This window comes from Phlebotomus argentipes, unplaced genomic scaffold (assembly GCF_947086385.1).
Source record: "Phlebotomus argentipes unplaced genomic scaffold, Phlebotomus argentipes genome assembly scaffold_4, whole genome shotgun sequence".
NCBI lineage: Eukaryota > Metazoa > Arthropoda > Insecta > Diptera > Psychodidae > Phlebotomus > Phlebotomus argentipes.
Genome location: NW_026776174.1, coordinates 10,926,880 through 10,951,849, shown reverse-complemented (window position 1 = coordinate 10,951,849; position 24,970 = coordinate 10,926,880). Strand labels below are relative to the sequence as shown.

The following is a 24,970-nucleotide window of genomic DNA, read 5'->3' as shown; positions in this document are numbered from 1 at the left end:
TATCGAGCCTTCCCCATTGTTGTATAGGCCACACTGATAGCATTTCAGAGCGTTGCTCATGGTCAACAGGGCGATTAGGATGCCAATAAATAAAACAATTAGATAGAACTTGCTGTTTGCCATTGCTTTTCTCCCCAAGGGTTTTCACACTTCTCTGCAAATTGTGAACACTTTGATAATTGTTAGATTCAGAAGATGTTCTTTTTGGGCAATTTCTTAGTAAATATTAAGAGATAACTTGGTCAATTTTTACACAATTAATCATTATATTATACCGACGCTTCAGCACTACTCTATCTCAAGAAATCACTATTTTCAACACGTAAATGTCGAGTGACTCCTTAATCTTGGATGATTGGCAATTTCCCGATGATCGAGGCTTGTTTCCTCCACGTGTGAATCACTTGAAGGTCCAGTACAAACTGAACAGAAACGTGTTCGCAGTCTTTCTCAACAGTCCTTGTGCTAAGATTCGAAAGGACAACGCCGCGTTTCAAAAGATCCGCGGAGTGTGTCTAGGAAAAGTGTCCGTCGATAAAGGAGATTCGCATCAAAAGAGTTTTGCCAACCGAGAAGCGAACCGTCGAAATTTCACAGAACATAGAATTAGAGAGTGTCCTTAATAGGTCCGGTAAAGTCAGTGAAACCCCTCAAATGTGGTCAAGGTACAGGATAAGGTGGTCGTTATAGCACGAATGAGGAAGGAGTCCTTGATAAATATGATGTGATGTAAGTTTTGGCATCCCTAATTTAGAGGCATTCACGAAGCGTTGTAATATTCTCTCAAAATAAGACATATCAGAAAACGTGTCCTTTCACATCTAAACAAACAATTTCTTAGGTATTCACAGGGCTGCCAAGCCACACCGTCGTCGCTGCAGGAAGCAATAAATCACCGCGAGTCTAGAGTTATGTGATAAGCGTGTTTCAGTGTGAATAAATCTCAATTCAAGAACAGAGAGCAAAAATCCAACTCTTGAGAATGCCAGTCACATTATGACCCGTGAAGAAAAGTTTTACTGAGATTTGAAAAAGAGCCAATTATCCCGAATGCTAAGGGGTTAAAATTATAAAACTTTATTCAATTAAAAGTTGCACAATTTCAATTAAACTTCACATTATTGCGAGATTATTTTTATTGCTGACTATTACTCTTGCATTGGTATTATAAAAATTATTCATTTGCAATTAATTAATATGATAATGTTGCAAATATTTTATTCTATTGTAGGGAAATGGAGGGTAGATTTTGGCAGAGTATTTTTGCAAAAGTACAAAAAATGCTCAGCGAACATAAAATGCTATGATCTCAAATTTGAGATTACATAAGCTGATTTATTTGCTTTCTTTCACTGAGATCTGAGTCATTTTGGCGGCGGATTGCGGCATTCTAATACTCTCACAAGTGAGAAATTCACATTCTCTGACGTCTTATAGACCAGAAACACATTTTTATATGGCACGGGAAACCGGATGAAGGAAAATATAGACTTCCTGTTTTCTTGTTGAATAAAAAATGCTTTTCATTGCTATGTTTAAGTTTCCTCCGTTGCTTAGCAGTTCCGTTTTCATACTTTCTTTTAGCACATTTTGCTCGAGGGATGCTAAAATCTTAGCACTTTTCAGCTAAATTATCTGCTTTTTTTAAACTCTATATATTTTCAAAATTGAACCGTAAAATATTATTTAGATAAAGAAATCTAAATAAAATATATGAATTATTTTATTTTATACTTAAATTGTTTATTAGCCACAATATCCCCGCATTCCCCTATGGACGATAAAAATGATGGGTGAAATATATAGTTAGTCAGCGGATTTCCGATGCGACGATGTTAATAGAGAGATTATTGTGCAGATTATTCAAATGGTCATCATTATCTTAAAGGCCTGCGAAGTGCCCTAAAAATATATGATGTGTTAATGGTCAATAGAAAACAGATGCTTTTTGGCGTAGGCAGAGAAAAGTATTTTATGCATAATGCAAATCTTCTCAATTTTCTTCTCTCTCTCTAGTGCACAAACAGCAGAGAAATAATTATAGTTGAGCCTGGCACGAATAGGAAGATGGCAATAGCAAATCGTTTATAGTGTGCATGCAATATTCATTTACATAACCACGAAAGCCGAGGCAGCCACATTATAGAAACCACAGAAAACCATCTAGAAAGGTGGAAAATTTGATTTAATACTCGACAGCGGGTGTGAGTGGAGAATATATTTTGATAACAACGACGTCGGCGGCGTTGAGGTCTCATTAATATTGGTGCAAAAATTAATTAATGTGTGAGGCACGTGAGGAATAAAAATACAATAAATTAAATTCTAAGCATACGGACGACCGAATTTTCCCTTTTTTCCACCACCCCACAAATCTGCATACCGACTTTCCTCCGACCCTGAACTTTGCGTAGTTTCGTCACATGCAATCTAGTTGAGTGTATTGTGTGTTGGGCCCAAATTTTTCACTCATCAATTCTATGAATTTTAAATATCACTTCCCCGCAAACCGGATGCGAGAGTGTGTAATTTCGCCTTGTGTGCCACGAGAAAACTATTCTTTCCGCCAGTGGCGAAAATGAGGAGCACAACAGCTTGCTCAAAAAACGTGCTGTGTGTATTTAGTAACCAATAAATTTTTAACCACGCTTGAATGAATCTTTGACAGTGGAGAACAGCGCACGAACCCCCTTTCTTTTGCAACACATTTGCGTCTTGTTTGTCTTTTTCTCCTTTTACACCAGTTTTTTTTCTCTCCTCTCCTCTTTGCCATTCCTGTGAACTCCATTCCAAGGGATGATATTTATTTAAAAGGCGTTGAAGATGATCTTTCTGTTGTCACGCACTCCATCTTCGAAGCTATTACATAAATAAACATCCACCATGTCCCAATTTTGCGTGAAAATGGGTGGAGCCCTAGAAAGCCGGGACATCACTTTCAATGGATACCAATCTCACATCACATCCCATCGTCGTCATTGCAGAAAAAAACAGAAAATTCAATTTCATTGAAACCATCATGTCAGAATGTTTGGTGTGTTGCGTTTCGGGGTGTACAAAGTGTTTGGGGCACGTTGTGCCATTCTGGGTCCCTTTTGCTCATCATGCAGCGAATGCCAAATCTCACTCCACCGCCAACACCTCGCCAGTTATCCTCTGCAGAAATATTTCTGCACGAACCCCAGAGCCTCACGTTGAGGTGGAAAAAAAGGTAAAAGCATCATGTGCCAAGATAGGAGACAGTGCGAGCCTTCGCAAATGAGAGACGCCTTCGTCGTATTGCTAAATGCACGGAATGTTTATGCTCCTTCGTGTTATTGCTGCTGAAATTTTCACTTGCCGCACACACAGAACCTGATCGTCATATTTAAATAAACTCTGTCGCCAGCCGTCAACTGACTGGAAAATTGCTAATTGATCCGAAACAGTGATAAAACATCAACTTCCAACGTGCAATCATAATCATTTCACCATTGCATGATGGTGAAATCTTTGTGAACAAAGCAAATAAACACACTCGCCGTCTTACGTCTGTGTCCTTTCTTTCCCTTTATTACATCCGTTTTCTTTTTCTCTCCTTTGAATTTATTGACTCATTATGAATGTGGCATATTTAATTCAAAATTTACAATTTAAATGGATGTAATAAAATTTTTCTACTTCAACTCACTTTATTACGAGAAAATACGCTCTCTCAGGTCCATATAAGTGCGGAAGAGAGATTTATTTGTCAGACCGCACTTTTCGGGAAGAAGAGAGAAGGAGCGAAATTTGTGGTGATTTTCTATACGAATGGAAACTCTGGGGCTAGTTAATGTTCTGCTGAGGTTCATGTTGGAATACATAAACGTTTTAATACTAATTTTATATGTGACCGTGTTTTTGGATACCCATTTAGTGTGTTTTATATTCACTCCCTTGCCATAGTCATTCCGAGTCAATGTGATGTGTTATCCTTCTATCAGAGCTCCTCATGGGGATGGAGGATATAAGTAACGTAATAAACGCAATTCAAAAGTTTTCTAATAAGGAGATAGCAATGCACGTACACCCTATTTATGTTTCAAAGTCATCGATGAAATTACTTTAGAGGAAAAGCGTTGAGAATTTTCTAATACAATATCTCTACACATTGTAAGATGGCAAAATCGTTATCAGAAAGATAGCAAACTTGGTGTTTTTGATAATACTGTGTGTGAAGCAGCGAAACTGAATGATAGTTTTTGCTTCTGGTGTCCCAAAGATGATTGTAGTGAAGCGATTCGGTGGTATTGAAGTGGTATGGGCAACAAAAAACTGAAAGCATTGGAGACCCTACACATCTTCTTATCACGGCGTAGAACAGTAAACAATAAGCAAGATTATTCTGGCATTAGTTTGATCTAGAGGAACGAAATTATAGCCAATTTTGATGAATGTTCAGTAATTCAGCATTCAAGTCACTATAATAACTATTGCATTTTACTTATATTTTCCATTCCATTGTTGTAATTTCTTGCATTGAAATGAGAAAGCAGATCGCGACCGCCATTCTACAGGGAGAGAATGGCAACTCTGCTTTCTGTGTGTTTACCTGTTTCTCCTGCATATTTGCCTCTATACTTCTCTTGTTTCATATGAATATTACAGCGCTGATGATTCAACTTGTTTTGCAGCATGTGGAAAATTAATCCGTGAAACTATTTTAATATAAATTCACTAGTACTTCATTGTGCTCTGTGTCTCATGATTCCTTCTGTAGAATAAATTTTGACAAGCTTCTCACCCTCGCAATGTCCGCATATTGGCTGTGCTTTCTTCCAGTACCAAGTGGACTTGACTCAGTACCCAGCTCAGTCATCACTTATCACTGTATAATAAAGTCATTTATGTCACCCTCATTAAAGGTTTCTCCGCAGAGCAACCACAGCGTGTACTTTTCTAGATTTCCTCTGGGTGGGAAAGACTAGAAGTGACTCGACGAAACGGCAGTTGGAGAAAGTTTGGCACAAGCTGAAAGCTCATTGGAAAGAAAGAAAGCTCTCAGCTCCATCGGATGGTAAGGACATAAATATGCAAATTCAACGCCCACATCTCTTATTCACCCACAATCAATGTTCCCCATGTGCCACGTTTAGCCTTCAATTGAAAGAGGTAGAGAGGGAGAGCGTTTGTGTTTTCGTGTCATTCCGCATTTCCGTCATGGAATTTTTTCGGAGGAAAAGTGACTCTATCCCTGCGCAATTGTTTCATCGTGTTTTTAAAGTTTTTCTGGAGTTAAGAGCCTTCTTTGTTGGCCCCTACATATTCATGAACACACACTTGCATGCGCCCGAATCACATCTCGCTCTCTTGAGGACGAAACATTGTACTGGATGTACATAATATTCAAATTCATGCTGCGGCGCCAACATACATAATCACACGCATAATAAAATTCTCTCGCCATCTGGTGATCGCATATACTTTGCAACGCAGCGTTAGGAGAAGAATATTAAAAATCAATCCGAAAAATCAATGGTGGCCAAAGACTTGGTCTATATTTGCTCTTATGTTTATTTTCACCATCCATAAAAATATTTTACACATCATTTACTCAATGGTAATACATATAAACATCCATAATTGCTATACATAAGTTGGACATCATAGGAAAATATATTGTAGATAAAAAATTGACGTGAGAAAATTCATCTAAATAACAAAATATACTTTGGTTTATCAATTTTTCACTTCTCAGCTTTCTCTGGTTTCTGAATACTCTCGATAGTGAAGGTGTAAAGAAAGCTAGTCTTGGTAGAATTGTAGTCAAAGAGTGGATTTGGAGAGAGTGGTAACAAATTTTACACATAATATATATGTTATTCATGTCTTATTTTGACTGTATTTTCTACTTTGACTTTCAGTTATTTTTCTTTTATTCTATTCTTTATATTTACAAATTCTTTTAAGCTTTCATATTAACAGGAAGTTAATTTCATAAATTCTTTTATTACATTCACCTTATTTTATATATTTTTATATTCAGGAGAAACAAAATTATATTTGGAATTACCATGATTTAAAAAAAACCAATTGGTTTGTTTTTTTTACATTAATGACAAATTATAAAAATTATTTCTAACCTAACTTTTGTAGAAAAATATGTTTTAATCATATAATGATACAATAATATGTGATTTGAAGTGATTTTTGACATAAAACTAGTGATATTTTGATGCAATATTATGCTAATTTGATACAATTTATGGATTTCGGGATTCGAATGGTCACAAGAAGAACAAAGTCTTGTTTTTCAACTATATGATAATTATATATACAAGTACGCGTTCCTTTCTCAATTACTCGTATTTTCGTAAGCAAATAAGGAAAGGAATAAGAAATTTTAACTGAACACATTATGAATTATAGAAAATGTTGCTTCAAGAGGCACAAATATGTACCGACATTTGAAATAGGCAAATTAGGAGAACAAATTGTGGATATGTTTCTAGAAATTGACATATTAATTATTTCGAGTATCATTACATATCATGTCGTGCGATATCATCAAATATAAGAGAAAACGTAATAAACATCGCGAACTAATAAATTATTGAACGATCAATTCTTGTTTATCTCTAACATTCAATCATTATTGGCGAAGTGAAGAAAATCATGGAAACGCAAATGTTCTCTCTTTCTATTCGAAAAACATATTTTTCTCATTATTTACTGATTTTTAAATTGAATTTGATATTTTGGTAATTCAATATCACAAAAATCTGACTCTTGTTCAAATCCTAACTTCACTCTTTACTTTCACTCCCTCAAATCAGTGCAAATAACAGAAGAAAAAGTCCACAAAGTGGTTTGTCACATTCTGATTTTTTCGCGGAGAAAGCTCATCTCACGGATGAGCTGAGAAAAGCAGGTGCTTAGGCGTTCTTGCGGCATTAAATCCAGGGAGAAGTGCCATGCGGCAAAAATGCAAAACGGACGTGGACGTATATTTGCATGTGGGTTTATTAAAATTTTAATTTTGCACTTTGCAAAATCACATTCGCGCACTCCTCCAAATTTACTACCTGTCCTTGCGTAATGGCCCTAAAGTGGCCCTTTTGGGCATGTGTTGCGCTCTCTGACCCTCGACACAGTGTCCGGGAAAAACAAATACATGCGACTCAGCCTTGGGTCACACACAGAACTGGGCAGGAAGAAAAGGGGTGACGGCGGAAAGTGGTGTATTTAATGTCACATTTCAAATATAAAGTTGCTCCAATACAAATTCCCATTCTGGCCGCCGCGGAGGACCAACTACACATAGTGTATGTTTCGGACACAACACCCAGCCACTTTTGGGGTCGTCCGTGGAGCACAATAAAGCTCTCCTTCTGCCACGCTTTCCACGAATAGTGGAGTGAAAAGGCAGCGGGTGTCGAGAGCCGTACAGATGAGAATCGTGGTGGTCAGCAAGCGACCCGAGCGCCAGAAACGTTTGTTATATTCAGGATTAAAGGACTTTATGGATTATTTTGTAATTTGACTGTGGGATATTTCACCATGACCAACGAGACGTACCATGAGACGTTTTGTTATTAGATTTCCATACTCAAACACATCCCGAGCATGCTTAATAGAGAATCCAATGAAATGATGCTGAAGAACTCAGTTCTGCGAATTATTATTATTTCTCTTAATGTCTTATCTATTTTGCATTTACGTACAAACATAAAGTATTCAGCTAATATGTGATATTTTACTTTCCTCTATACAAACATACACTTTATGTACTGGAAGATGTGATTACACGTGAATGACTTATCACTACGATGTTTCCTAAGATAATGGTCAACAGGGTAGAAATGAAATTCCTGTACGTAGAAAAGGACGCACCATTGTATTGTGTTGATCGCATGTCGCGCACTTCAGAGTCTGCAAGAGACACACAACAGTCAAGAAACTTTAATCAAAGTACAATTAAGTATGGAAATTAGTGTGTAATTGTGCTTGATTCGTTTCATTTGGCCAATGCATTATTTCACCTAATCAGAGTATTCGGTAATTTTGCCATATTGTATTCACATAATTGCTGTGGCCAAATATTTTAAATTAGTGACAAGCCACACAAAGCCATAGAGACTCTCTGTGCTGAACTATTTTGAAACATATTGCCAAACAGGTGACACACTATGTTGCATTCAGAACGACATGCAGCTAAACAACACCTTCCCACCCAAAATTGGATTGCTGATTTTATTGAAAATGCAGCAGAACACAGAAAAAAATGCCAATGAAAAGCACAGTATGATTAATGAAAAATGCAATTTTTTTCCACTCTAATTTGCGCCAAAATTACCAGCTTGTGACTGACAAACAAAGATGATCGCACATGAATGGGGGAGTAAATTTAAAATTTCATTCCGGACGAAAAAATTTTCATCATCGAACTTCCCGACAAATTGATGTTCAGGCGTATAGGAGCGAAAAATTTCAAATGTACAACTGTCAATAAATGTCTATAAACTACATGCCAATTCTCGATGAATGTGGTTTTCGGGAGAAAAATCAGTTAAATCGATTTTCCCCAAAAAATGGTTATGTGTGCTCTTTGCAGCAAATGGCACACAATGTGATGCAATGCTCGACAATGCACACATGTTAAAATTGGTCTATTGAATCAACAGCATAAAGTGGCCTGGAGACGAAGAAAAAATCTGCATTTCCCCTTTTCCTGGCACATTATCTCACGTATATTTCCCGTTCAGTGTGTGACAAATCGAAAAATGAAGATATGGCACATCGTTGGCATCATCGGCACTCAAGCTAACTGCATTTCGCCCACTTTCAGAAGGCGAATATTTCATGACGGAAATCATGAAAGAATGCAAGGAATTATAATTTCCAATGGGAAAGTCACTCGCGGTTTTATTCAGCAATTTTTTTTTGATTTTTGTATGAGAAAATATTCAAATTATAATACAAAATAAAAATCAATATTCAAATATATTTGATTGTAATCATTGGGATTGCTCGAAAATCGACTTTCCAAATGATTTGATAAGTTTCTTCAATTATTTTTGACAGTACAACGAAAGAGTGGGCGGAGCATCCAAATGGGCGGGGCTTTAGTGGATAATTTTATTGCTGTGATAGACACAAATAATAACACCCAGTAAACTTTGCAAATTGCATTAAATCCACGTGGAGAAAGTGTGAAAAGGCAGACAGTGCAATTGCTGCTAATGCCAACGATATGGTAATTCCCTTTTATGACTTACTGTACGTACTTGTGTTTGGTGTTGAGAATATGAAACGATCTGAAACGTCGCTCCATCCATATCGGTTTCTGGTGTAAGAGCAGAACGAATTGCATATTGGAAAATAATATTTATGCAAGGATTGTAAAGCGAGAGTTTACCTGGCCTGCACTTTAGCTTCGTACTGATGATCGGGCTCCAATCCGTGAATGAGATAACTCATGGTCTGCGTGTAGAGATGCGATAGTGGAATGGCGGGTAGAATAACATCCCGCCAATCATTTCCCGACCAGTGGACGATGCTGCCGTGGCCATTCCTGTACCAGTGCGACTCATACGCGGGCACCACCAAATGATGTGTACTGTTTGACTGGGAGGAAGAATGATGGCATGAGCATCGTCAATGAACATCGGAACCACATAATACAGTTTTAAGTAGAAAAGTTTTGCCGCACAGTGCACATAACACACTCTTTGCTCGGCGGCAATATGGGAAACGGGACATGTACACTCTGTTCATGAGATGCAAATAGCATTATGTGCCATGGGAGAACAAATGACGAGCGGGGAAGATTACAATTTTCACAATTTCATCTCAAGTACAGCTTGTACAATAGACACTTACTCGCCGATAGAAACCACGTCGACCAAAATGCTGCTGTTGCTGACTTTGATGTTGAAGAGGCTGTAATTGTTCACTGAATCCAGCTGGAAAACCACCGGAATCTTCATTATTTTCATCATTTGTGCGACCTTTTGGCAGTCTTCTAAAGAATAGTTTGAATTCCTCTATTGGAGTATGTGAATCCACAGCCCATGAAATATTATATCTGTGAAGAGAGATTTATTATTCGCATTGTGTATTGAGTTGGCGTTCGGTCAAATGTACTGACCTATCGCCCCATTGGCTGATGGGTGGCGAATGGAAAACCGCCATTTTGGGCTTTCCCGTCAATTGGATGATCTTCTTCGTGCGCCCAAGATCGTTTTCCGCCACGCAAGTGTAATTGCCGAAATCATACAGATTCACCTTGCGGATCAGCAGAGTGTGTCGCGATCCTCGCGATCCCATGATGTGATTCTCCGTCGTGTGTAGCTGCATTGTGTTAATATACCATGTTACCTGCAAAAGTACAAACAAAACAAATGTTCATTTAAAAGTAAAATCACGAAAATCACACTACTTGTGAACGCTTGAAATCTAAAATGCTCCAAAAGTGAATAAAAAGCGTTCAGGAAGGCATATTATGATGAAATATAGCGAAAAAATGGGAACACTTTTAGTGTGTTTCGACCGTCCGTCGTAAATCGCCATTTTGAATATCCTTAAAACACATATTTCTCATTTGTTCAGTTCCTATGGTAAGGATCAACGTCAAAATTTAATATGTGATAGCCGGAATTGAGACCTTTCTAACGAACCCCCACCTAAAAACCTAGGTGTCATAGGGCCTTAGATTTAAAGGACCAAATTTTGAAAATTTAAAAGGTCATAACTTCTGTTCTAATTGTTCGATCTGGAAAATGTGGGGCTCATTGGAAAGATCTCGTGAAATGCCATCTTTCATCCTAACATTATATATTGATATATATAATACCACTAGGGGCGCGAAAGTCGTAAAAAGCCGAAAGTCTGCGCAGTAAAGTGACAGTGATTTGCCTTCAATTGAGTTTTGCCTCAAATCGAGTTTGTCAACTCCCCGTGAGCTCACAGCGTGTTTGAATTCACTTTCTGTTTAAATAAAGAAGCAAATATTTTGAAATTCTCTTTACTAATCAAATGGCATTCAATGGCCAAAATATGCAAAATTTAATTCTTTTATTGTGTGATAATAATTCAAATGTATTTGGTATGGATTGTATGACCCACTTCGCCACAGGTATATCAGCATGAATGGTGTATAGCCACGTTCATTCTCTTGGGAAGAATGCTACTTGTTATTGCATTTCAGCTACACTCTCTCAGTGGATTGTGATTATGTTCTCCAGACTAGAACTTCTCCGAGCCATTCGAATTCTGACCTATTTCACGTCTATTCATGGGCATGTGAATATTAACAAGGGCATTTTCTATGCGGCGGAAATGAATTCTTGCAAGGAAGAACGCCCAGCCAGTACGAATTTCACATTGATAATCAAATAAACACGCAAAGTATATTCAACATTTTATTTTTTTTTGCATCCCATCTTATTTGCAATTTCAACAAAATCCAGTTTATAGAAATGCCAAAGCTTTCACAAAAACATCACATAAGAGTGCATATTTCGCTTCCATTGGAGTTTTATTTCCACCCCATGGAAAATCTCTATGTGCTCACATATGTAGAAAAGTAAACATTCAATTACAAATCTATGTACGACTCGTGTGTACGCCATGGCAGCGAACTGAAAGCAGGAATATTATTTTTCCCTGAAGCACGTGCACTGAGAATTACTGCTATCTGTCATCACGTGTCACTCCAAGTGAGACGCAGCGCAGGAAAAATAAGAGAGCTTTCCATTCGCTGAGATGTTGTGGCTTATGGAAAGCATGACCGTATAGTCTGAAAAAGTCATGCAGCGACTGTTATCAGTCAAATTGGATGAAACCCTCTCAGTTTGAGGCTTCGAATGGGGAGGTTTTCCGAGAAAACGAGTAATTCGCCGTGAAAGCACACAAGAATAGAGGTGCTAATGTTCATTATATAAACATACAACGACAGACAAGGCAAACTTTAATAGGGTGACGAGCTAATGCCGTGCGATAAATATTTAAGGGCGCAAATCAAGTGCTAATAAGTTGAAACGAATGGAGTGCCAATAAATGAAGACTGGAATTGTGGGAAACCGATCCTCTCACATTCGGCAGCGTGTGTGACACCGTCGAATGAAGGTATGACACTGAAAACAGTTAAAAGCTCTCTCCTCCCACGCTTCGCCCGTCGTACGAAAAAATCAATATGCGACCTAAATTCAAGACATGGAGCTTCCATTTCAAATAATGTATCTGCCGAGCATATGTTCATAGTCACCGCATCTCTTTGATGGACAGTGAAAATTGTGAAATAAAACATCGGCGATGTCAATTCCCAAATCTTCTTGTATGGAAGCCATTAAGCAAAGCTCTTTTGAGGGGAGGGGGGGGGGAATACATATTAAGCTTCCAATTCAACTTCCTCGCTGTCCTTTTCCCCCGTGATTCCCCATAAAAGTCAAAAAGCATTGGTTTTACAAGGAAAAATGCAAATGTACAGCTTAAAAACGGAAATGGACACAAACTCACCAAAGGTGGAGCTTCTCCGTGTACAATGCAAACCAGCATCGCTTCTTGACCCTCACTTGAGTGCACAATTGGTCGCTCCAGGATGATTTCTGGTGGATCTGAAAAGTTATATTGAGAGAGAAAAAGCTTGTAAAAATTTTGTGCAGCTTCACAATGTCATAATTTTGAAGGATAACATTGTTGAAAAGGGAGTCAAATTGCAAAATCTCAAGTCATTAAATCTTACGATATTTCATACAGCATTATTAAGGAGTTTAAATTAGGAAATTTCCAAGGGAAAGATAATACAGCCAGAGCTGATGTACAGCTTCATTAAGAAAGTTAGTTAGGAAGTATCCAAAAAGTCACCATATTCCTTTCCTGGTTCCTTTTCTTACTGCCAAATTATCCCGATTCTTTGGATTTCTTTTGATTCTCACGTTTAAACATTGCTATTCTGAAGCTTTGATGCCAAAAAACACTGATAATTATGTAAAGATAAAACATAACCTCAAAAATATTCATTTGGATTTAGAAAATGTTTATTTAGACAAATTTCTGGCCACTTTTGACTCTGAATCAACATTTTTAGATTCCTTGGAAAATTTTATCAAATGATTTTGTAATCCAGAAAGCTCTTAACTAGAATTTTTAAAGGTTTCTTAGTGAGATCTTTAGGTTAGGATTGGAAAAACAACAAAAAAAAATGTTTTTAAGTGGATTCTCACGGAGGAAGTCCATGAAAACTTAAGAGATTTATTAAATTTTGCGAATCAGTGTGCAAATAGTGCTGGAAGAGTCAGAAATGTTTGAAATTGTGTACATTTTTAGGGCATATTATCTTCCCCTTGAAAATTGCATTTGAAGAAAAAACACATAAATTCTTACATAATTAATAGGAAGGCTTCAAAGGTTAATTGCATATTCATTATGCTCCCCAATCTTTGCCATTCACGCCCACACAACATTTTCAAATGTATTTTCCTTTTTAAAAGGATTCGCCTTGGGATTTGTCTTGGAAAAAAGTGAAATCAAATTGCACGAATGTAATGTGTTGTGCCTTTGTTTTTGCGAACACGAGGAGAGAGAATGAAGGCACTCATGGCATCAATCCAGCAGCTCGAATCGAATGTTATAAGATGGCAAACGGCGGACTCATCCTCGGACGAGCGGTAAAATTGTTATTCTTTGCCCTCGAAAGCAATAATTTATCCCCATAGAACAGTCAAGTTGAACAGAAACAAGCACTTTTCCATTTCGCTGACGTGTTTTTATTGTGTTTTATCTGAAAGGAATTTATTATTCGAGAGCCTTTTCGCCTATAGTCAATATGCGCGTCCCTCTTTTGCTCTTTGATGCCCGCCAAGTGACAATATGATGGTAATCACTTAATCTGCACAAAGTCTCGAGGTCCGAAGCAATTACAATTCAATGATAAGAGATACTCCCTTTTTCCTGGGCAACGAGAGTCAGGCTTTGTTATTATAGTGTTCATTGCTCGCAGTAGTAAATGAATATTTAAATATTTTATAACTGGCAAATACATCCTCTGCCAAAGCTGCAGAGCCGCCGAGAGATGGATGTATTATTATTCAAAAGGATACGCCGAAATCCCTCTCATTGCTGGCAAATTTGCCCAACAGAAGAATGTGAAGCTGTGTTGAGTGCGGAAAGTCGAATGATATGGAATTACCACACCGTCCGAAGGAGTTGTTTGCACTGAGCTATTCAAAGGGAAAAGGATTCTTTCTTTGTCTCGCCCCTCAGTTCAAGCTCTCACTTGCCTCTCTGGCCTGCGACGCCGGGGTGGAGATGAAAGCCACCCTCGTCGCCGGCAGGGGTTGTGCACCGATGGAGTACACACACACACACGGCCCGGTACATACGCAAACAACCATGTGCACATACTTTCAGTGAAGACAGATGAAAATATTTGCAGCAATTGAAACTAATTTGAGTGTTGACTTACATAGAACATGTAGAAGCACTTGACTAGTTGCCGCCTGTCCAACCCCATTATTTGCCGTGCAGATATAAGTGCCTCCTTTGTGTCGATCCATGTTCTCAATTGTTAGCGCCGGTGATGATAATTTTTCCTCACCTGGAAATAAATAACGAGCATGTCCACCCCATGAAAGCTCTCTGCATATTGTGGCAACACTGTGCGAAGGGGTGTTGCAGTTGCATGTATAACAATTTCTCTACCATGATTACTTTCAAATTCTTCACTCTCTGACAATAATGATGTACAGAAGAGCGGGGCAATTTCAGCTGGAAACTCCCTTTTTATGTTTTTCAGACAGCATAATTATCTCTGCACCTTTCTCAGCGACATTTCTTGTGTTTTGCGGCATTTTGTGTTCGATTTTAATAAAACTCTCCAGTAAAAAATTCCAGAAAGCTTTCAATTTGAAGAAATTATTTCATTCAGCTTTCTTTCTTATGCTTTTTCCTCGTCAAAATTGCCAAAGAGGATGAACTATTCGGAAAACCACTCAAAAAGTACAAGGAAAGTCACAAGCCGATTATTGAGGAATCTTAATGTCCTTAATAAAATATTTAAATATTGATTTTTACTTTGCTAAGAATTATAAAATTGAATATTATCGGCGAAATTTTAAATAAATCAAATGATAATTTCATATTTGATTATTTTCTCCACATATCACCGCCAGAGGGCAGCAAAGTTGGCGTAGTAATCGCTACTCATATCGCATTTTGAACAGATTATTTGGAGGTGTTTAAACTACGCAAATTAGGCCATGGTTAAATAATAGTATGAGAAAATGGCAAAAAATGGAAAAAATGATTGTATGAGATCACCAAAATTAAAATAAAAATCACAAGATGATTGACTAATAAGAAAGTTAATGGTCTGAAATGGCGAGTGAGTTTCCCGCTGAAGAAGTACTTTTAAAACCGCATCAATCTCTGTGCGTGATGCACAAACCAACTAAAGTTGCCCCACTCTCCTCTAGAAAGTTTATAAAGAGCAAATCTTCCCATGATAAATGGTTCTCTTTAAGAGCATCCATTGAAATTCTGCAACCACAAGTGGTGACTTTTTTTTTAAATAAATGTAGCATCAGCTGTATAAATGCACAGCCAAGTCATCAGTGAGTCTACAATATGTATGGTGATCCAGGAGGGGCGGATTTGGAGGTTTTCATGAATATGCTACGACCTACCATTCGGCAATATGTTATTCTTCCGTGTCCACGTGATATTTGGTGCAGGATTCCCAGAAGCGAAGCATTCCAGATACACAGGCGTTCCTTTTTTCACCTGCAAACTACCACCGGATGTCACGTGATGTATCACAGGTGGCACTGGTGGAGAGAAGGAGGAAGATTAAGTGGCGAAATCAGGGTGAAAAAGCACAACTGGCCAGCGGTGCAATTGATGGAAAGCTCACCGAGAATATCTACTGTGTGCATTATCTCTATTGGGTCCAAAGTTGCGATCTGGCAAACGTACACGCCGGCGTCTTGTGGCACGGAGTTCTTTATTTGAAGCGAATATCCGTTGATTAAGTTCATCCTCGCGTCGGGAGACACTTTGACTTTACCTGCGGCGCGGAAGGTGGAATTCGTAAGAATTGCAAACTACTTTGCCAAATTACTAGCACACTTACCCGCCGTCAGAATCGCTATGCCTTTCTTCCACGCAATGACATACGAGTCTGGAATTACGGGGGAAATTACATAACTAAATACACTGAAAGTATCAAGTTGAGAAACTATGAATCCACCCTACATATTCTTTATATAAATTAGAATCAAAGCACTGTGTGTAGTTAGTGTGATATGGTATTATTAACTCTGGAACTTAAGAGCAACTTGAATTCATATGCAGCCTTGCCACATAAATTCAACAAGGGTAGTTCGAGAAATACTTTCGGGGCACATTAATCTGCACTCTGTGTACTCAAAGGCGTAATTCATCGCATGTTGTAATTTGTTTTTAAATATGTTTTATTCCAAATACAAATGGACATCTTTCTTTTTCTGTTGAATTAATGAAGCAAGAGTGCACAGAATAATGTGCAAAATCCACTTTATTACTCTAATAACCACTCATACAATGTTAATTTAACTTTACATGAGTAAATACATTTGCTTGGCAGATAGCTCAACATTCGAGTTCTCAGAGAACGCTATAAATTCAATGAAATCTCTGGAGAAGTTCTCGAAAATAAACTCACATAAGGAGTGAGTAACATTTCAAAATTTCTTCTTATGCGTGTAGGTATTTGAGTACATATTATATATATGAGAGCCTTTTCTCATAGTGTCTTTTGACGCTGGGCGGGGAGAGTGAGAGGAAATAACACATTCACGGGAAAATCGGTCCGCCTCGCTAAATGTTGCCGAACGTGCATAAAAAGCAGTTGGCATAAAACCTCATTTTGGCAAGAATCTTCTGAGATTTTATATATTCTACTTTAAATTGTAGCTTTTTCCCCATGAATTTTATTTATTGTTATTTGCTCTTTCGACTTTCACACGTAATAAGATATTTTACCTGCTTGCTCGACGTCACACGGGAGGAGAATTGTATTTCCTGTGACAAATTTGTATTTTCCTGACTCTGAGACGAACGATGGCTCAGTCTGTGCTTCTGGATTGATGACTTTTAATGCTTCATTAACTGTGTCATGTCAAGGAAGAGCGCACATGAAAATAAATGGCACAAAATGTCAACAATCAAAAATGTTACTTCAACATTTAACCTTTTTACAATACCAATTACAAATACATCAAAACTCTGTAACCACATATTTTATTATTTACATGGCAAATATTACAATGGAAACTCAAAAAGCACGATTAACTTTTAGCTTTTGACAAGCTGTAATTTTCCGCTCAATTTAAAATGTTACCGTAATTAAGTTGGAAAGTTTTTAAAGAAAAACACTATTAATCATTCGCTATACTTCGCATTATTGAACTCCTCGACAATCACGCAAAAGGGAAAAGTCACTTGCAATTTTAGACCATTAATTTTGTGATTATTCAATAATTTTCTTGATTTTTCGTGATTTTTATTTAATTTTGATACAATTTTCAATCATTTTTGATTATGCTAAGAAATATTTACATATTTTTCCACATATAGTCGCCAGAGGGCAGCGTTTCAAACTTGAAAGGCATGTAGAAGTTCCAATTTGTATTTCCCAAAGGCAAATATTTAATTTTTTATTATTATTTTTATTTGTAATTTCAATTATTTTATTGAAATATTTAAAATCCACTAGTGATTTTCCCCTTTGGCCAATAAGTTTTTAAAGAAAACACTATTAATCATCAGCACTGAATTGTTCGAAAATCTCGCATTGAACCCTTTTTGCAAAATGCCCTCAAATGGGCTTAAATGCATGAAAATTTGTAACCACATATTTTATATATTTAAATTGCATATTAGAATGGATTGGCAGAAAAAAAAATTTCCATCACGATGTGGTATTAAAGGATTGAATAATGTTCACCCAATTTTTATTCTCTCGCGCACCACCAATAAAGTTTATTTGGTGATTGGTGGGGAAAAATTGATCGTTTCTCAAAATTTATTGCATTCCATAGAGTTGTTGCCTTGGCTGGAGGATGAATTTACGAGAGATAGTGTAAATTGCGACCTCCTATTCGCATTGGCTATACATTGCCACGAGTGGAGCGGAAGAAAAGCCTGTGAAATACAGCTTTCCGCCAGATACTTGCTCATTCTTTCACACATTGCGATAGCTGCATTATTCCTTCGGAATATCCCAGTGTAACTGGATTAAGTGTGTCGGAAGTTTCGGCGAAAGGCTGAGTCTTCGCGCAAAGTGCATAAATGGACTTGGTGATTGCGCGGAGCAAAGTGTATGATCGTCAGGATGGCCGATGGCCATTAGGATTAGAATTTGAAAGTCCGCAATTACAGGAGCGCATCCATGATATTGTGTTCATAAGTTGCGGATAGTCAAATTTCCTATATAAAGTTATTTTCATCATCACATACTTATGGGTTAAAGTTGGAGCTTCACCTAAAGCTATAAAATTGTATCATCACCGCAGCTGCATCCTTTATATTATTTTCATGAAGTTTTCCCACACACCCACAAAACTGTACTTTCGGATAAAGTGGAATCGTGCACGAAGGAAAATTGTTGTTGGTACTTTGGGGTGTAACCGAACTTTGTGAAGAGCACGCGATAGACCTCATCGCCAAACGTAAGACACACGCGGCGGGGGTGAATGTGGGAGTTCCGCACACTGGAATGCCATAAGGAAATCAAGAGACGACGCTCTTTCCACATTTATGTGTGAAAAAGCAACTTTTTTTTTATCACAAAAAATGAACATATAAAATGATATGAAAACTGTATTTCGATTTTGGGAATATCCCAAATATTTATACTAACACACACACACTCTTTCTTCATGTCTTCAATGGCCATATTTCGGCACACTATAGATGTGGATTGGCTATAGAATGCTCGTTAAGAGATTTATTCGCTGGGCAATTGAAGAAAAAGTATATTTTATTCGAGCCAATATCAGCATGTGTGGATCGTTAATAGACTCTCGACCAAGGTACCACATAAATTCCGCTTTATGGTCTCCCAAACTTGAGCTTCGCACCCAATTGCTCACCCCGAATCTGCCTGATATCCTTGCATATCCACACGAGATTGTTGTGCTCAATTTTTAAATCACTAAATACTCCCAAAGCCACCAGTTTCATTATTTCAATTGCCCGAAGGCTTAGAGAGCGTCTGTTGAATAGCATCGACACTATGTGTCAGTACAGATACCGATCATTCATTGGCACTCGTGCTTTGAGTGCAGGAGGGGAAATGGCCAGGGAAATCGGTATGGCATTTTCTCATTTCCATCCTCGTACGTGGCACACGAGCTCTCGATTGGGGAGAGCCGGCCAGCTCCGCAGAGTGATTTAGAGCGTCGAAAACTTGCCTTTCGGAACCTCTTTATTGGTTGGAGTCTCGGATATCGCTAGTTCTTTCAATAATCACAATTTATATCCAAATGACATCTCTATCTTCTCAAGCAAAATGAATTTCAGAGCTCCATTTATGTACTATTCAAGCAATTTATGAGATAAAATGTCTTCTAAAAGAAATCTTACTATTATTGCGTTAAAAAATATGTTAAATGATTTTTGTAGCTTATTTTTGTACTGAAAAATCATTTCCACAAGAAATCTTCAATTAAATTGGAAAAAAATGATTCAACAACTTCTAAACATTTTATTGGAAACCAAATAAAATTTCAAGATATAAATGAACACATTTCTTAGGGACTTGTAAGTGAACTTGAGCTCAAGATTAATTGTTATGCAGAAAGACTTAAAAAATCGTTATTCCTTGTAATATTCATAAATCAATCAAATAATGTTAGTTTAATTTAGATGCCAGTGATTATCACGTGTTTCTGATGCATAATTTGCACAGAGAAGTGCACAATTTGCAAACGATGTTGAAGGGCGATAAATGAAAACATCAGAATCTGCCCCGAGCTGCCCTACATTCTCCCCGTTGTGTAGTCGCCGATTGTATCCGCCGTGGACTGGGAATTCGGAATGGTCGCCACTTAGGCCAAGTGTCGGGGAACAGGTGAGAAGAGGCGAAGGGGCGCCGCCGTATTTCCCCATTAATTTGAATTAATGCCCGAATAAATATACGGCACGGATGGGTTGTTCTCGACGATGTGATCAGTGTCTGTGATGTCTATATGCGGCCGACGCGGTGCAAGACCAGCGGCGAATGTGCACCGCATCGCTGTGCGCAAATGGGGAATTGATGGACTCTATTTTAGCATGACTAGATGAAATCATTTTCACATGCAAAGGAAATAATCTGCATTCCGCCAAGCGACTCGGCGATCCGCCACCAAAAATGCAAATAATATATGTGTGGGGAAATTTGAGTGCCCATTTTCTCCCGGGGAAATCAAATAATTGCGCCCCATTTGCACGGCACAATGCCAGACGCGGTGTGAGATTCGCAAGGTAAATATTTTGAACCACGTGGAGTGTGTGTGTGTTTGCTATTTTATATATCACGTGGATGTGTATTTTTAAATGACTCAATTAACTCTCCCCAACCATTCCTCTTCCGTGGCGTCCAATTAATTGTTTTGCAGCAGAATTGGCACCACGAGATCCCAGCGGCTCTGTGTGCGGACGGGTCCAGGGGGAGATAACACGGCTAAACACTGTACACCACTTCCTGTCAATTTCACAGGCTATGTGACGAATAACAGACACGTATTCCTTATTTTCTACTCCTTTTAAGTATCATAAACTCAAATTTAGGAGTCTTTGCCATAGAAAGACGCAATTTTAATTTGAATAACCCTGAGAAAACTCACTGAGAAACAGTATTTTAGAAATATTTGAAGTTTCCAGTGGATATTTTGATGTGATTTAATTTTCAATCGTTGAATTAACTTTGGATCATAACCTAAAAATTACCTTGAAATGTCTAAAATCATCCTTGAAAGAAACTTACTCGGAATGTTTTAAAATTTACTTTTTGAGACATATAATCAATCAAATAAATCAAATTACATCTCTTAAAATAGTCAATTTTGTATCCTGAAACAATATTTTAGAGGTTATGTTCAATCTCAGTACAATTAATACAGTTTAACATTGAAACTTGTGATCTTCATCAGATATCTTTCTTATTGTGCCAGTAAATGCAAATTTCTCCAGTTTAAGCGCAAGAATGAAAGATTTTAGAGGTTATTTAGTGTTAAAAATTAATTTAAATTACTAACATAACCTAGAAAGGTGGTAAAGAACAATTCTTCTTCTCTAAGTATTGCGTTTCATTTCTTTTGAAAGTGATTTGTGAACGCACAATTTGGAAACATAGGATCACTTCCACAATACTTCTACTGAGCTGTACACCACTTGTGGTCATAATTTCTATCCCTTGGAGCGGGCAATGGACAGTGAAAGGGATACGACTCAGTGTACTTGCCGAACGTGTTCGTGTGTGGGCGAAGAGGTGAAACAGATCTCTTCCTTTAGCATAACAAGCACGCTGTGTGGCCGTAATACAAAAGGATAATGGGGAGCGTGTATATAACATTGTGCGGTGCTGTAGTTGCTGGGTTGTGCCAGAATTTAGATTTACAGGACCCTCGGGACAATCCAGTGGAGAATGGTTGCGTATTATCTTTTCTTCCTGGACGGTCAGAGGGTGTCGACAGCGCGCCGTGCACTGAGCAAATTATATTTTGTGTATTGGCCACGATTGTGTGTCTCTTCTAACTAAGAAATAAATGGAGCAACTTGTGTTGCTCGAATTGGTAGATTTATGTATGAAATTTGTACAATTAAATGGTGCTTTTGTGCACGTGTACCGCAGCATGTCCGGCCAGGAGAGTTGACACAGGCAATGAATGAGACAGAGCTTAATGTACATTTGCTGTCTTCACGAATATATTCCATGGCCATGCGAACTGTCATATACAGCAAGATATACACTTGGACTTGGCGCAAACTTTTGCAGCACAAAAAATTACTTTATCTGACTTTTGTAATAGAAAATTTTCCTTGTTTGCATATTTTATACGCTACGGAATAATGTGTGTGTTTGCTGGAACTTCAACTCTCATGACAATGATATTAAATTCATTGGTATGATTTAGGCCTTTATCTAAAAAGCAACGCTAATAATTTATTAAAATCAACCCCATGTATGTTTAATATTTCAAAGGGAGTGATTATGACGTCGAATTTTACTATACAAAATCATTTCAATAATCAACATCGCATCAAACCTTCTCGCTTTTTCGTTTGATATAAAACACCATTTGCCATTCAATACTGAGGGATTCGAAAAACTTTTTTAATCAATATTTAAATTTTTTAATATCACACGAGATAACTTTACCCGCGAGGTGCGTTCAAAATTGCGAAATATCCGCGCAACACGGCGAATAGAAAGCACTCAAATGTGCAAATTCAACAGTTAAGCACTTTAAATGTATAGCAAGCGAAGCACCTGATGATGTAGAAAATCTGAGAAAAATCAATTTTTATGTACACTCCAAACTTATGTGTTCACATCGACATACGTTCCGCATTCAATCGATATAACGTACGAAGGGAGCAAGTGATAATGCCCGAAGGGTCGTTTTAAGAACTTCAGCAGTCATTTACAATTGAGAAATGAAGAGAAAATGGATCAATTTTCATGTTTCACGTCTGATTAATGCACTGCATCCCCTCGACGTTGCGCCATTCGTAGCCAGAGACGCGCCAAGGCAGAGGAATAGCATAAAAATGATGTAGTGTAATTACGTTTTATGATGATTAAAATGAAAATCAAGCGAATCACAAAGTACACGGAAACTTTTTTATGCCAATTCGATCATTTTTCCCACCCTCTGCAAGTGAGTTTTTCCCTTGACTTGACTTGAATTCTTGCGCCTCGAGAGTATTGGGAAAAAAGCTCCTCCGCGACTTTCATCGCAGAGAGAGCTTCCTTCTCTCCGAGGACGTTATTATTTTAAAGAAATATGCGAATGAAAATTCAACAGTGAGTTGAAAACATTGTCATACCCGGAGTGAATGAAAATAAATCTCCAATTATCAGCACAGTAATCCACAACATTTCCACAGAGTGTTTATCAAGTGTTTCCCAACATTAAGCATAATCCAATCGGGAAGATATGATCACTTCAGCGCACCACCGTCATCTCCATCACCATCATCATCGCCACGTCAACTTGGTGGCATTTAGTCATGATGTTAGACTGGCGAGTAAATGTACTAATGTGTAGATTGCGAAAGTTGACGCTCTTGCCGGCAAAGTAAACACACAAAATTCACCCCACAATTCAACATTCAGCGCAGAATTTAAAACATTCTTGTGTGTCAGTTTATTTTTTCTCCATTACCATAATCCCACACTCGAAATAAATCTCATTTATTTGCTTCTTAGCATTTCACTTGACACTTTCTTCGTGTGAAGCCAACCGTTATTGTTGCGTATCGTTTATCAAACACACATTCAGTTCCACACCTCCTGAGCGCACTTCTTAGCGTCCGAGCGGGCCGCTTCACCCTTTGGTCATTGGGAAAGAAAATTGAATTCCGTTATCCTCGCCCATCAACTCTTCACTCCGCCTGTGCTTCGCAGAGAAATGTCAAAATTCCGTGGATATCGCTTAAGTAGCAATACAGAATCCTGTGCACTGACTTGTGAAATTGATGACACAGAATTGGAATCGCTCTCAGGATGATCTCTGAGGTGTTGGCAGGACACTCTGGCCCACTTCGGTCCGAGCGCACCAACACACAGTTTAATACTGATGAACTTTATGAACTTTGACTGTTCACGAAGAGGAGCACTCGCTCTGCATGATCCCTTCCCTCTGTCCGTGATTGTGCCGTTCACTGGGAACCGGAGGGAAGGACTTGGGAGCTTGCGCAAAGCTCCCGCGAAAGCACAGCGCCAGAACCTCCACAGCGGCCGATAGAGCCACACATCCTTAAAGCACACACAGTCCATCCACCGATGGTCCACTGCCTTTGTCATACACACAACATTTCGGATGGATTCCAATGAATTTGCATAACGCTATGTGTGACGGTTGAAGTCAAGAGTCGCCCGCAGCATTTGATTGGCCATAAAATTTCACTTTTGCCCCGCACCGCGATTACGCTGGGGTCCAACGGAATATCACATATACCTCAAATAAGAAAATAATAAACCGACCAACCCGCAAGACTCTGTGACCATTAAAAGTTTTACAAGTTTTTTATGTCTGCGCACTTAGCAATATTAAATAATTTCGTCTCCCTTTTCTCCATTTTTTTCACTGCTTGCAAATCCATCGACAAATTCCTTTATTATACATCTCAATTCACCTTCTCATCCCGCAGAGACGCGCGCCGGGAACACAAAGAAGAATGGCCTGTATAGATAGCCGAGGGATGTACATAGTCGCCACTCAATGTTGTGTCAACGCGGGTGAGATTTTTGGGCCAGGACGCTCTGTAGCCTCGCGTTATATTGTGCCAGTGAAACGGCGAGTTGACGTTTTTACTTTAGATGTAAATTTGATTAAAATCTCATTTCTTTAGTCTCGTATTAGAACTCAATTACGTAGTTTTGAATTTCATAAACGCTTAATGGGGTTTCCGTAACTTTCCACCCTCCGCGCGGCGCTCACTATCGAGGCTCTATGCATGCGATTAAGATAAACTGGAGGAAAGACGGCGACCAAGGAAGGAGCGCGAGTAGTTCAGCTCTTGAAATACAAGCGAAAGAGTCATAAATGAGGTGAAAAGTCATTTACTGCCTTCCACTGTTTAATAAACTTGCATACATTAAATTACAATTGCCGCATAAATTAGTGGTTCATCCTGAAGTCACGCGTCAATATTAGATACAATTTGCAATGGTCTGAATGAGTTTTAAAGTCATCACGTTAACTACAAATTTCCTGAATTGTTTATTTATGTAAACAATCATAGGTATTTATTTCGA

At 38.2% G+C, this 24,970-nt stretch overlaps 1 protein-coding gene across 1 annotated transcript; it reads right to left on the bottom strand.

The window, feature by feature from the left end:
• Positions 1-5,519: 5,519 nt before the first annotated feature.
• Positions 5,520-23,769, bottom strand: LOC132258766 (neural cell adhesion molecule 2-like). Its single transcript, XM_059756231.1, has 12 exons — positions 23,038-23,769; positions 16,984-17,109; positions 16,094-16,141; positions 15,875-16,027; positions 15,648-15,788; positions 14,429-14,560; positions 12,481-12,578; positions 10,112-10,341; positions 9,844-10,048; positions 9,380-9,588; positions 9,249-9,307; positions 5,520-7,893 (listed from the first exon to the last, which is right to left on the bottom strand). The coding sequence occupies exons 1-12, from the start codon at positions 23,087-23,089 to the stop codon at positions 7,745-7,747; spliced, it is 1,602 nt and encodes a 533-aa protein (XP_059612214.1). The 5' UTR covers positions 23,090-23,769; the 3' UTR covers positions 5,520-7,744.
• Positions 23,770-24,970: the final 1,201 nt, after the last annotated feature.

Bases quoted from the DNA above. Each gene is read 5' to 3' on its own strand.
- LOC132258766 (XM_059756231.1), bottom strand. From the start codon at position 23,089: ATGTTGTGGATTACTGTGCTGATAATTGGAGATTTATTTTCATTCACT. The intron at 14,561-15,647 runs GTAGGTCGTAGC...ATTTATTTCCAG, and splicing joins GAATAACATATTGCCGAATG to GTGAGGAAAAATTATCATCA. The intron at 7,894-9,248 runs GTACGTACAGTA...TGTCTCTTGCAG, and splicing joins ATTCTCAACACCAAACACAA to ACTCTGAAGTGCGCGACATG.